The sequence below is a fragment of the Narcine bancroftii genome, chromosome 10 (genome assembly GCF_036971445.1).
Source record: "Narcine bancroftii isolate sNarBan1 chromosome 10, sNarBan1.hap1, whole genome shotgun sequence".
In the NCBI taxonomy this organism is placed as follows: Eukaryota; Metazoa; Chordata; class Chondrichthyes; order Torpediniformes; family Narcinidae; genus Narcine; species Narcine bancroftii.
The window spans coordinates 85,222,001-85,236,916 of record NC_091478.1 but is presented as its reverse complement, the minus strand read 5'-3'; the positions used below and the strand labels follow the sequence as shown (position 1 = coordinate 85,236,916).

The following is a 14,916-nucleotide window of genomic DNA, read 5'->3' as shown; positions in this document are numbered from 1 at the left end:
TTTGGAGTTGCTGGCAGGCTAATTGGTTACTGTGAATTGGTCCTTAATGTTGGTTCATGTTGAAAGGAATCAAAGGGGGGAGGGGTGCCTTTCGAAGGGAATAAATTGCAGGGGCATTGGAAGATAAGGAGAGAATGTTCATGTTTCCTCCCACTTCCTAAGGCTGTGTGGGTTGGTCAACTGGCCATTGTAAATTGCCCCTTGATTTGGGGGCTAGTTGATGAAAATGTGTGGGAAATAAAGTATTAATATATTAATGTAAATGACTACTGTAGTTGATAGTGCAGACAAGGGGGCTGAAGGCTCTGTTTCAAGTGGTCTATGAATGGGACTAATGGAGTTGTTCCTCTGAGAACTGACATTGGGCCTAATGGGCTGAATGGACTCTTATGTCGTTAAAAGTCAAGAATATACTTCAAAAATCAGTGGAGTTGATGCTTAATTAGCAACATCTTTGTTGACATTTCAACAGGTACATGGATCAGGAAAGTTTAGGGGTGTATGGGCCAATGGCAGGCAAATGGGACTGACTGCCTTGAGTCAGCACCTTTGCCATGGACAGGTTTTCATTTGTAACATTTTTAATTTAAAGATACAGCATGGTAATAGGCCCTTCCAACCCACTTGCTTGTACTCCCCATTTACACTTATGTGACCAATTAACCTATTAACCCATGAGTGTTTGGAACATGGACAGAAACTGGACCACAGAGGACACCCACATAGTCATTAGGAGAATGTACAAACTCCATAGAGCCAGTGGCGGATTCGAACCAAGGTCACTGGCGCTATAATAGCATTGCTACGTCAACAGGCAACATTGTGAATTGATTTTAGATTAGCTTTTTAAAATTGTGAAGAATGATTTGAAGATTTGCTAAATGGCTGCAAGACTGTTTTGTAGGATGAGGTACAATAAGTTTAAAATCACAACTAAAAGATCATGGATGCAGCAAGGAACCATATTTTTGAATTTGAAGACCATGGAACATTCTAACATTCGATTTGAGCAAAGGCCATCTTGATTTCTAAGAATGAGTTACTTGGGTGCTGGAAGTGAAGTTGGTAGCAGATGTAGGGATATAGGAACTCAATCGATATGTGATTAGGACTTGACCTAACTTGAAGGGGTTTGTTTTTCAATTTCACACCACACATATTTCCTGTTTTCTCTTTGAAGTTTCAAGTTTATCATCATCCATTTGTACAAGTACAACCCAACGAACGATATTCTCCGGTCCTCAGTGTAAAAACCTGCAAACGGACAACCAGACAGAACAAACATACAGACACTTGCAGTACAAATAGACATATATAAAAATAAATATTGTTTAATCAATTCTACTCTTGTAGTGTTAGATGAGCAGTTCTTTTGGTCGTTCGGCATTCTCAGTGCCTGTGGGGAAAAAGCTATTTCTCAGCCTGATAGTCCTGATTCTACTGTATCTCTTTCCTGACAGGAGCAGTTAAAAGATGCTGTGCTGGGTGAAAGGGGTCATCAAGAATTTTGTGAGCCCTCTTCAAGCAACGATCCCAGTAGATCACGTCATTGGGGGGGGTCATCCTCTCTGCCGCTTTTATAGTCTTGTGGATTGACCTCTGATACAATGCTCGTTAGCAACCAGACCAAATTGTGATGAGCTGGCCAGGATGCCCTGGATTGAACTCCTGTAGAAGGTTGTCAGGATGGTGGCCAGTAGCTTTGCACGTTTTGTTTTCTCAGGAAATGCAGTCGTTCTTGCACCTTCCTGACCGGTGAGGAGATGTATGTCCAGGGTAGGTCACTTCTTAAGTGCACTCTGTGGAATTTGGTGCTCACGACTCTCTTCACTGCCAAGTTATTAATGCGTAGTTGAGGGTGGTTGATCCTGGTCCCTCTGAAGTCTACAATCATCTCCTTTATCTTGTTGAGACTTGGGTTGGTATTCTCCTCGCACCAAATCACAATATTTTCATCTCTTCTCTGTGCAACTCATTGTTGTTGCTAATGAGGCCAACTACTGTTGTCATCTGCAAATATTGACTCTGTTGGCGCTGGATCTGGCAATGCAGCCGTGGGTCAGTGGGCATGATCAGGAGCAAACTGAGCTCACAGCCTTGAGGTGCCCCAGTGCTCAATGTGTCGGTGCTTTAATGTTCTGCTGCTGACCCAGATTAGACTGTCGTCTTTGTTAGGAAGTCCAAAATCCAGTTACAGAGATGGGTGATGAGCCCCAGCTTGTAACCCTCCTTCACACCACCTGCATTGCTCTTGTACTGCTCAAAGTGTTTCATGGTTATTAACATATTTTATTGATATATTGCTGCATCTTTCATATCTTTTCTAAATATTTTCTAAACATTTCAGGCTTCATGAAGAAATAATTGACTTCTATAACTACATGTCTCCAAAACACGAAGAAGCAAAAATGCGGATGGAGGTGGTTGAAAGGATAGAAAATGTCATCAAAGAACTCTGGCCCAGCGCAGATGTAAGTACTCAAGAGATGTGCTTCTTTCAAGGCTTGATAAATTAAGCCATACATAAAGACACATTAAAATTTGAGGAAATTCTGGTGTATCATTGAAGATTATTTTGTAATTTACTGCTAAATAAGTTTCCAGCTTTGTCCAAAAGTGTTTTGTTTATCTGGGGAAAGTCGTAAATAGTCATGTTTTGTTCACTCTTTTGTTTTCGTTAGTGTTTTGTGCAATTTTTACTTTGCCACAGCACACAGAAATTTCATTTTGATCTGCAGTCACTTGTCCTCTTTGATATTGTTAATGCTTTGTTCTATTTTGTAGCCACTAGTGGGCAGTAAATATTAAGATGTAGTCACCACAGCTTACAGTAGCCCCTTTTCTACTGGCACCTTAACCATATAACCGTTTACAGCACGGAAACAGGCCATGTCGGCCCTTCAAGTCCGTACCGGTTCACTTGAACAACTCCACTAGCTCCTCCGCAAACTCCTGAGGAAGTAGAGGCTTTCTTCATGATGCCATTGGTGTGTTGGTTCCAGGAAAGATCTTCCGAGATAGTGACTCCCAAGAACTCACTGCCTTGTCCCAGGAATTAACTGGGACAGGGTCCATTGGAAAAAGAAAACTTGTCAGTACACCGGCGTCAAATGACGTCATTTTACGCTGGGGATTATCCAGCTGATAAAATCAGTAGAAAAGGAACAACAGAAAGTTGCCTATTTCCAGATGAAGGAAAAACACTGCTAGTGGAAAAGGGGCTAGTGTGAGTCTGCTTTTTAAAATGTGCTTTTAATATTGATGATTTAACTCATTGTATTTTCAGGTGCAGATATTTGGAAGTTTTAGCACAGGTCTATACTTGCCAACAAGGTAAATATTAGCAAAAAAACTGGTGAATTTGTAATGTTGTTCATATTTTTAATTTACATTCATTGATCATTGACTCGCCATTATAAAGTAGAACGATTATTAGTTCAGGTTTTTGCAATTGCTGAGTTTATTTCTCATTTTATTTTGACACTAACTTTGTAGATTTTGGTAATTTTCTTTCAAATGTCAGTGTCCATGCAAAAATTATATTGCAAATAACTTGCTAAAAATACAAAGTACTGATTACAGACTGCGTTTTAGCACATTACACCATTCTTGTGCCCATAGCATCTTGCTATTTGTTATGTCAGTGTGTTTTGGAAATTTATTTTTCATGCACTTCAATTATAAAGTGTGCCCATTTTAATTATATATCCAAAACTTGCCAGAATTTAGTTCTAGTTGTTTTGACAAACTTCAGTGTCCAATCCAAATAGTCACAATGTCAGAATTAAATGAGCTACCAAGCTTTGATTGTAGTGAAAACCATGGTAAAGAAACTCAGCAGGTCAAACAATGTACATTATATTGCAGTATACACACAACCCAGCCAAATCTGATCTTGCTGTTTAGTTTTGGTGAGATATTTAGGAAAACAGGAAATGATCAGCCTATGAACTTTTAAATTTTGGTCTCCCTCTTGCTTCCTTGGAAATTTAGCAGTTGTCTCTTAATTCAGCCGTTAAGATAAAATATATAACTCTGGTTCAAATATATGATGTTTATAACATGTATGATAATGTGACATTAATAATGTTTACTGTCATATACATTATGCAATGAAGATATACACCAACATTTTTGAACTTGCGCAGTAATCCTCATGCAAAAAAAAGAGACATGCGGTACTGTCCATTAGATAAATGGACAGGTCATCTTTGGACTTTTATCTGATTACCGGTAATCTGTATGCTTCAACAACTTGCAAAGTTGAATTTAAGAAAGAATGCTCTTACCAACAACAAAAGAGACAGATTCACAGCTTGGTTACAGAATTGGATTATGACCAATGTTATGAACCGTGCGTAATGACCAGCAATAGACAATGAACCTGGCGATGTTTAATTTTAAAGCATTAATTTTATTTCTTATAAGCTATAGTCTTAACTCTTAAACTATCTTTAACACTAAATCTATCCCTGGCTCTGTGTGTGTGGTGTGTGTGTGTTTTGAAGTGTAGGCCTTTGAAGTTCGATGCCCAGAATTAATATTCACCTGATGGGAAGACTGCTACAAACTCCCGAATTCTTCTGTTGCCTTTGAATGTCCATCCACACAAGTTGTAGTCATGACACTCCTGGTCCTTTTATAGGCAAGACTCGAACTGGGCAGCCTCCACGAAGCTTTCCTGGCACTGGTCTCTCCAACTACCTTCACTGCTAGTTACACTTCAAATGAACCAGTCTCTCCAAGTTCACTCCCCTGTTAGTCACAATCAAAATGAAGTACTTTGCTTCCTAAAAAGACCCTCCTGGCACAGGTCAATCCACCGAAAAAGCCCAGCCATTCACAGAGCGTGCTTTGCTCTGATTTCCACAAAAGTGGCTGGCCACAAGAGCTGCTTCAAAAAGCAGGTTTCTCTTTAGCGGTCAGAATGGTTCTCCCTTGCAAAATCACAACGCCTTTGCAAATGTATTAAATTCTGGAACAGACTGTGACAAGCTCCCCTTAGTTCTTCTAATGTATTGAATTATCACTGGGCTGTGACTTGTCCTTGTGTGAAACTTTAAATGTTAATTATGACCATTCAGTCCTTCCTGTCTATACTATCACTTACAGTGATAATCCCATTTTGCTAAAACAGAGCTCGTCATACACATCTTGAAGGAAAAAAGGGAGACAAATTTCTCAAATGAATGACCAAGCAGTTTAAAGGATAGTGTGCCTGGTGAGATGAACAAGTGAACAAGATCAAAGTTTTGATTGAGTGGTTTCAATGGGTGACAAAAAGCGAGTGGTGAAATCATAGACAAATGATTCAAATACAAGGATAAGAATAATACATTTGAAGTGTTTGGTCATTAAAAAGATAATGTAGTTGAGTCAAGATATGTGATAGACAAATAGAATTTGGTTTAGTAAAGAATATGGAAATGATTAGTGTAGAAGGAGATGACATTTATTGAGGCAAAGAGGATAGAGATTATCCATGGGAGTTATCATTGCTCGGTTGCGTAAAAGACAGGAATTTCAGTGCCATGTATCCTGAGATGAAGATTGAAACACTTGATATTATGTAGATGATGGAAAATAACTCTCATGGTGGAGGAAGCTTAAGTTGGCCTTTTGAACAAAGCATTAAAGTTGTGAACAGTCAGGATGTATGTAAAGGTTTCCTTGAGCAATGTAAAATATACTAAATGTACTAATGTTATTCACAGTGAATCACAGCTATCATGTTTCCAAATTAGTGTAGTAGTAACATTGAATGCGTAGTTGAGGCTACTAATTTATGGTGACCCAATCGAATTCTGTTAAGCCAGATCAACAAAATAAGAAGAAAAATCTATGACAGGTTAATCTTTCCGGTGAATGACCTTTTAGCAGAATAACTCTATTTCTCACTGTACCACATCCTGCCAGAGCTGAATGTTTCTGCTTCAGATTTTCAGAGACTGCATGCTAAAAAGAATATTTAGCAAATTTTCTGCTTATTGAGTTGGATGGTGTTTGTACAGTGGTATGAATCACGACGGCTGTGATTCTTTGTGAATTAACAATAGTGCCCTTAGTATATTTTACCTTGCTCAAGGAAACCTTCACATACATTCTGACTATTCACAAGTTTAATGCTTTGTTGCGTATTATTTGATGAGTATCTGATGATTGGTTTAAATTCCGTAATGTCTTTTTAAGTAAATGTGACAATTTCAAGAAGTATGGAGGAAAAAGTAAACATCAGAAGTGGACAAAATGAAAACTGGGTCTGTGGAATATGCCTGATAAACAACATTTTAAAATATTGCATTTTATAATACAATACATTAAGAAACATGAAAACTAAATATACGATCAAAAACTGCATTCTTTGCAGGAGAACCTTGGAAGGTAGCAGCACAACTGTGGAAAATTGCCCAGGTCCATTCTTGTCCACAAGAAGCAGGACAAAAGCAATCTGGCTAATTGGTGACGACAAAAAAAATTGATCAAGAACAAAATGTTGTATGGTATCTTTGATAGTGCAGAGAAGCAGCACTTATCCACAATCTCCTCTTCAATATTCAGATTGTATTTTATCAGAATCACTGGGATTTATTCAGACTTTTCTGCAATTTTGGAATAAACATTGACCAAACAACTGAATTTCAAAGTTCAGGAGAATGATTCTTTGACAATGAAGCATTAAAATTTCTGGTTTAAGTAAATGAGAAACTAAATCCAGTGGGTTATGGTTGATGGACGTTCATTGTCTCAGCTCATGGAAATTGCTGCACATGTTTTGCATTAGGGTCGTGGGCTCAAATATATTAAGCAGTTTATCATTCGAGACCTGTCATTATAAAGTGAGAAAAAGAGATGTTTCATTGTACATTCACTTCACATGCATGTTTTCAGTTAACGAAGCCTGCGTGAATTATGACCTCAGTATCAATAGAATATAGGCAGATAAGTGATATGTAAACATTCCTATCCTTCATATTTACTAATTTTAATTTTTTGCCAAATCTTAACCATCAACATTCTAAAGGTCTTTGTTGTTCACTTTAATTCTCCAAAGTCTTTCTGCCATCTACGAGGCAAAAATTAAGAGTATATTGGAATACTTGAACTTGCTAGGTGAGAGGATCTCCAGAAATGTTCAAGTTCAAGATTATCTAAGGCAACAGCAGAGACCCTTCAAGAGTATAGAAAATGTAAGAAAGAAACTTAAAAATAAATTAGGAAGGCAAAGTAATGGTGCAAAATATACCTGGTGGTCTGGATTAAGGAAAATTTCAAAGCAATCTGTAAGAATGTTAAGGGGAAGGCATAACCAGGGACAGGCTAGGACAAATTAAAGACCAAAATATCCATCCATGCATGGAGCCAGAAGGAGTAGGTGAAATCTTAAATGAATACTTAATATCAGTCTTAATTAAGGAGAAAGATATTGTAATGAAATTTTAGAGAGGGACGAAGTGAAGTTCGAGAATATGTCATTAAGAGAGAACATATCATTAAATTTACGTGAGCTTGAAGGTGAGAGATTTCCCAAGCCATCCTAGGAGACAAGGAACGTGATTGCTGGGACTAGAGCAAAGATTATTTAAACTTCTCTGGTCACAAACAGGTGCCAGATGATTGGAGGACTTCAAATAGTGCAGTATTATTCAATAGGGACGGCATGGAGAAGCCAAGTAGTTAGTTGCAGGCTAGTTAATCTAATGTCAAAAGTTGGAACATGTTCCAAGGGAGAGGGCTAAACCAAGTTTGGAAAAGTGGGGATTAATCAAAGATGATCTGTGTGGGTATATTTGACTTGCTTTTGTGATAGGGAATTACAATTTGCAGATGGCATAAAAATTCGTGGAGTTGATGAAAAGGAAGATGGTCAATGAGACTTGGAAATTAAGGTACAAGGTCAGCAGAGAGAAATAATTCAATGGCACATCTGGCTTACTGCAGGAGAAATTGTCCTTTGTGGAAAATTAGTGGGTAGAGAGGAATGTAAGATTGTTTGATGGGACAATGGAAGAACATCAGCTTTTTTCAAGTAGTCACTGTATAGCAGGGAGAAGCAGTAAAGTCAGTAAAAGGAATGAATATTATGATACAATTAATAACTGAATGGTTTGCTTTGGGATTTTTATTTATGAATGAAATATAGACCAGTGGTTTTTTTAAACATGGGAAGGAACTTTGTGACCGGTTACAATGTTGGATAGTTTTTCTCAAAAGGAGAAGATGACACTGGAGTGCCAATTTAAAGCATTATTTGAAAGCCAATCTATTTGACATTGTGACACTTGCAGTCAAGTATTGTCTCTGTTAGGGTGAGTTGTCTAGTGAATGGCTTGTACTCAAGAATCTCTGATTGATGCATGCCAAGAATAAGACTGTAGAGTGAGCTGACTTTAGAATACTTCAGAACAAAGCAAGTCTTTTGCACTTCAGACATTGTGAAAGTCAGAAATTGATATTGTGATGAAGATCCATGAATTTTCCCAACCAACTGCTAAATGTATATGTCCAGCTGAAATCAAGCTCTGAATGGCTGTACAAAATGGAAGAACTCTTAATTTCAAATATTAATCAATTTAATGATCACAGTCGGGTCTACTGTATGTGGGTAGAGTGAGTGGCATAGCTCCTCCTTTAACTGGCAGGCAAGATCAAAATTACCTAAGATATTCAAAAGTCCGATATTGAAGAGATTACTGGGGCATTGGCAATAATCTTTGCATCCTCCTTTGCCACAGGAGAGGTGCTGGAGGATTGAAAATTGACAAATGTTTTTTTAAAAAAAAGGTAATGGGGAGAATCCTGGAAATTATAGACCAGTGAGTTTTACATCAGTGATGAGCAAGCTATTGAAGAGGATTCTTAAAGACAGGTTTTATAAGCATTTAGAGAAGTACAGTCATAGGGATAGTCAGCATGGCTTTGTGGGGGAAGGTTGTGCCTCATGAGCCTAATTGAGTTTTTTGAGGAGGTAGCAAAAGAAATTGATGAAGTTAGGGCAGTAGATGTGGTGTATATGGATTTTAGTAAGGCATTTGACAAGGTCCACAATGGGAGACTCATTCAGAAGGTTGTGAGGCATGAGATCCATGGAACCTTGGACATGTGAATTCAGAATTGGCTTGCCTGTAGAAAGCAGAGAGCAGTAGTGGATGGGAAGTATTATGCCTGGTAGTGACTAGTAGACTATTGCAGGGATCTGTCCTTGGACCCTTGCTCTTGTGATTTTTATAAAAGACCAGAAGGAAGAAGTAGAAGGAAGGATTGGTAAGTTTGCAAATGACATGAAGGTTGGAGGAGTTGGGGATAGTACTGAGGGTTGGAGATATTTACAACAGGATATAGACAGGATACAGTGTTGGGTGGGAAAATGGCAGATGGATAATGTGAGATGTTTTTTGGAAGGTCAAACGAAGGCTAAGTACAGGATACTTAAGTGTGAAAGGATAGAGGGACCTTAGGCATCCAAATCCATTGATCTCTCAGGGTTGTCATTCAGGTTGCTAGAGTAATTAAGAATGCCTGTGGTATGCTGGGCTTCATTAGTTAGGTGATTGAGTTCAGGAGCCGTGAGGTAGTTTGTAGCTCTATAAATCTCTGATGAGACCACACATTATTATGTTCAATCCTGGTCACCTCTTTACAGGAGGGATGTGGGAGCCATGGAAAGGGTGCAGAGGAGATTTACCAGGATGTTTCTTGGATTGGAAAATTTGTCTTATGAGGCAAGGTTAGAACTAGGACTTTTCTCTTTGGAGAGAAGGATGAGAGGTGACTTAATGGAGGTCCTTAAAATTATGAGAGGAATAGATAAGGTAGACAGCCAGCACCTTTTTTCCCAGGTTGGGAGTAACAAACACCAGAGGACATCTGTACAAAGTAAATGGAGAAAAGTTTATGGGAGACATTAAGGGTAAGGTTTTTTACACAGAGAATTGTGGTGCCTAGAATGCAGTGCCAGTGGTGGTGGTTGAGGTTCGAAAAATCGGGGCATGTCAGAGACTCTTAGGCACTTGGATGAAAGAAAAATGGAGGGTTATGTAGTCAGGAGGGTTTAGTTTTTTTGTTTGGGTAGATCTATCCATCAGTCAGCACAACATTATGGGCCAAAGGGGCTGTATTATGCTGTGATGTTCTATGTTTAAATGTAAATATCATAATGAAAATTGTAGAGTGTACTTTTCTGATAGATTGAAATACTAAACCAGACTTATAAATAGTTAACCAATGCTTTTCATTCTTTACAATTTAGTGATATTGACTTGGTAGTATTTGGGAAATGGGAGACGTTACCATTGTGGACTTTGGAGGAAGCACTTCGGAAACACAGTGTAGCTGATGAGAGCTCTGTGAAAGTATTGGACAAAGCAACTGTAAGTACCTGAAAAATGTGTTGAACTATTTCGTTTTTTTTTTTAAAAAGGCTGGGATGCACTAAGTCACATAACTTGTGATTCAAGAACCAGTCCAGTTGCGTAGTAAAAGGGACGTTGGTATTTACAGAGCATAGGATTGATGTGCCAAGTTTTGACGTATGCCATGCACCTTATTAACATCACTGGAACATTCCCTTTTTTCCTCCAGGTCTCCACCTTCTTTCCTATCTCCATTCACAGAGCCATACCCCCTCACCCTGCTTCCTGGTGTGCCCTCCCTCCCTGCTGCCCGCAGGACTGTGTTCCTCCCCACCCCTTCCCCAGCCTTTCTGCTCGGGCTCTTGCCTACATTTCATCATGCCTTGATGAAGGGCATGAAATATTAGTTATGTATCTTTGCTTATCCTTGCTGTATAAAGAACACTGTTTCACCTGCTGAGTTTCTCCAGCCTTGTTTTTTTTTACTTCAATCATGGGGTCTGCAGACTTTCGTGTTTTACAAATTGAACTGAGAGTTGGCTGTCTGACATTTTGCATGATAATGAAGCAATGAATTTAGATGAGATGGACCCCATGTAAGAAGGTGGGATTCACTGAATTTAAACATTCTTCATTTCTGACGTGGGTACTTCAAGGAAGTGGCTAGAATAAGGGAAAAAGTTGCATAATTTTCTCAGGTGCCTCTCTCAAGGTGTTACTGACGGAGGTCAGGGCAATTGGCAAGTATTCTTCCAGCAAGGTTGCAGAAGGCTATCATATCTTACTAAGAAAGGTTTGAAAGAGTTTGGATGAAGAGTTGCTGGAACATCAATCCAAGAATAAAGACTGAATTAAAACAGGTCAGCAAAGTTGAGCCCAGCTCTCCCTTTCTCCTTCACTGCATGTGATCCCAGTGTCTCATCAGGATTTACCAGGCCCATCAACTCCAGTCATAGTGGCATGAATTACCAAAGTTCATTCTCATTCCCAATTCCAAAGTTAATTCTCAAACCCAAAACACTCATCCATTATTGATGCCTTTAATTCTTCCACAAACCGTGCACACTTCTCACCTAAAGCCTGTTGCAAAACTGGTAACTCCCCTTGTGACATCTTTCTCTGTTTATATTTGTTCCACTTAAAATCAGTGGCTTCATTATGTAGAACGAATGTGAGAAAATCAATAACATTCTTTCAGTTGCTCAGTTCAAATTGACCTTTGATGACACTTGAACTTTGAACTTGTTCCATTTTCCCACTAGAGTTCCATTTTCTTTTCATTTCCTTTATTGTTGAAAAAAAATAGTGATCCTATTTTCTCTATAAAAATAAATAGTCCTCTGGCACAAGGAATTTCAAAGGTGCATAGTGAGAAATTTCTTTCCTCAAGTTGGTCACTTATCGTGAAACTGGTTTGTAGTTCTGTAGTTTGTGTTGTATTCTTTATTGAGAGGCAGAGCTGTATTTGATGCCATCCAGTCCACTCGCACCATTTCAGAATTTGACAAATCTTGGAAGATCTCTGCCAACACTTCTATTATTCTGTAGCCATGAGGATTTAATCTGATAAATTTCTTTGCTTTTCAATTTTGTGCCATTTATAAGCATTCCATTATTAGTCCATTTGCCAGAGTTCTGGACTGGAAATCTAGAGATATTATTTTGAATCACACCATAGCAACTGCAGATTTAAATTCAAGTAAGTAACTAAATCTGGTTTTTAAAAATGCTAATTTCAGTAATGTTTTGAATATTTGGATTGTTCAAAAATGTTATTCAGAAAAGAAAATTTGCTTTCCCCAGTGTGGCTTTTTTGTGACTTCAGATCTACTTAATGTGACTATGCTAAAAAATTGGTCCCTCAGTTCAGAAAAAAAATTGTGGATTGACAATAACTGTCAGTGTTATCGAAAATTGGTGAGTGCACGTATGGCAAGAAACAGATGAATTACTTCCTGCAGAACTCGTTTCTCACTGGAATTTACATTTGTTATGATTTTTCAAAAAAATATTTGTTATACAATGCAACTTCAATGGACCTTGGCTGCTTTGTCCTTTATAACTTTATTACAAGTTCTTTCTTATTAAATACTTTACCCAATAATTTTGCTAATGCTAGGGGATCTATAAGTGGCTCTATCAATTCTATTTTCTTTTGCTCAGTGTATTTTTTGTTTCCATTCATAGTTATTCTATTTCCTGTTCATTTCTTACTGCAATCCTACTTTTTTTTAACCATCTGAACCTTCAATTCATAACTTTGGGTACCATTTTGTAACCACACTTGTAGTGGCCATCAAGCAAATGAGCTTATTTGTATTTTGTGCCATTATTTTCTTTTCTAAGGTTACGTTATATTGGAAAGAATTTAAATTATTGAAAGATTTCTAAGCAATTGTGTGGAATGTTAGTATCATTTCGACTGAATCCATTCATTAGTACATTCTCCACAAATTGCCTATTGTTGGTAACAGCTTATTCAACATATTTGAAAGCCCTGGAAGTTGTAATTTGCTTATCTTTCAGGGAAAAAATACATTGCCCATTATCAAAGATCACCAAGCATCACACTTTCTGAAAGGTGAAGCAGGTGGCAGATCAAGGGGGATGAAGAAAAAGCAGCATTGAAGGTGGCTGACACCCTCTCTGAGCAAAATGATTGCTGTTTACTTTTAGTTACACTCAACCAATCTCACCTTCAGCTTGTGCTGTGGTGGTCTTTTCTTGTCGTTTCTCTGCCATCTTAACTCTCACTCTTTTCCAGCAGCAAAAATCTACTCAAGGAACACTTGGAAGAAGAGAACGACAACTTTCTTGTGGAAAATGAGTGTTCATCTCTACCCAACACTAGCACAATGGTTTGTCCCATATATGAGGTAGATAGTGTTGTAAGGCTGGCACCAGATGGGAGTAAAAAGGAAGCATGAGTAGATCTTGGTAGGAGTAAAGAGGTGACAAGTGTGTTGCCAGCATTGCTGATGAGATCATAATTGTGAATCCTTGGACTCGATATTAAAATGTTAGCGGGACACTGGTGATTGTGTGAAATATAAAAACATTTCTCAGAGTTTGAATACTTCAGAACATGGAGTTGACATTTGTCACCTGTGGAGATCTGTTGTATTGCACTTCAATGTGCAATGTATCTTTGAGCATATTGGCCACTTCCAGATCACTGGAACTGGTCTAGCAAAGCAGCTTTGATAAACATTTTGAAGTACTCTATGCAGGCTTGAGGTGCTGATGTCTGTTTTACCTTGAAAAGACTGTGGCTCCATAAATGATAGAGATTTTCTTTACCAGGTACCACTCATTTCCTGCTTTCTTTTCTCACTGGAATTCCTCAATAATGGTAATAGTGCTGGAGAGTAGGTAAAAATAATCTCTGGCAGCGGCACGTCAGCTATTAGATTCAAATTTATTGTCATTGAGCCAAGTCAAATATAAAGCAAATGAAATACAAATTAGCATCCAACCAGAAGTTTAAAAAAAAACTGTTCTTTATACCCTGCATTTTATTTTTGTAACACTACTCCCTGCATTGTTGCTTTATTATTGCACTACTTGCTGCAAATGAGTAAAAACATAATGCTTGAGAAACTCAGCAAGTCAACAGTGTACTTTATGTAGGAAAGATTAAAAAAATATGTTCCAATGTTTCAGGCTTGAGTCCTTCATCAAGGTAATTAAATATGTTGGCAGGCACCTGAGCAAAATGGTGGGGGGGGGGAGGGGTAGCAGGAGGAGCACAGACCCCAAACACAGGAGGGAAGGCACAGCAGCAAGCAGGGAAGGGGATGGAGAGCTGAGGGAAAGAGAAAAGGGAAGGGAGGGAGAATGGAGAGAGTAAGTTAGCAGAAACCAGAAAAGTTGATGTTAATGGTTGGAGAGTGCCCAGATGGAAAATCAAATGTTTTTACAATTTATGAGTGGTCTTGGTGGGATTGTACATGACGCCATGGACAGATGTGAGTATGGGAGTGGGACGCAGAATTGAAATGGTTGGCCACTGGGAGATTGTCCATAAATGAGAGGAACAACGCTTGATTTTCTCTCTGGGCACTCGCCAGCTGGATGACATTAACATCAACTTTTCTGTTTTTCACTAACCTACTCACCATTCTCTCTCCCTTTCCTTTTCCCGTTGCCTTCTTTCCCTCAGCTCTCCAACCCCTTCATTCACAGGGCCATCCCTCCTCCCCTTGCTTGCTGTTGTGCCCTCCCTCCCTTGTCCACCTATTACCTCCTGCCTTTCAGTCCCCCCCTACTTTGCTTGAGCACTTACTGACATTTTTTCATTCCTTGATGAAGGGGTCGCCCAAATCGTTGATTATGTATCTTGGCTATATAAAGTACATGGTTTGACCAGCTGAGTTTCTTTAACATTGTGTTTTTATTTCAATCACGGTGTCTGAAGACTTCTCGTGTTCTACTTTCTGCTGTGCATAATTATGGGTTGATTGCACACAAAACAAGGCATTTCATTGATTGAATTATTTATTGTCATGTGTACCACAAGATAATCAATCGCATCTGCCTCAACCTGTACTTCCTTGGTGCCTCTGAG

The 14,916-nt window shown here is 38.6% G+C and overlaps 1 protein-coding gene across 3 annotated transcripts in view; it reads left to right on the top strand.

Moving 5' to 3' along the window:
- tent4b (terminal nucleotidyltransferase 4B) overlaps nucleotides 1-14,916 on the top strand; it is a 64,594-nt gene that overhangs the window by 18,931 nt on the left and 30,747 nt on the right. For all 3 annotated transcript variants that reach the window (XM_069901621.1, XM_069901620.1, XM_069901622.1), the window contains exons 2-4: nucleotides 2,348-2,471; nucleotides 3,287-3,333; nucleotides 10,247-10,367. In XM_069901621.1, the coding sequence (XP_069757722.1) occupies nucleotides 2,348-2,471; nucleotides 3,287-3,333; nucleotides 10,247-10,367 (292 nt within the window). The remainder of the gene's footprint in view (nucleotides 1-2,347; nucleotides 2,472-3,286; nucleotides 3,334-10,246; nucleotides 10,368-14,916) is intronic.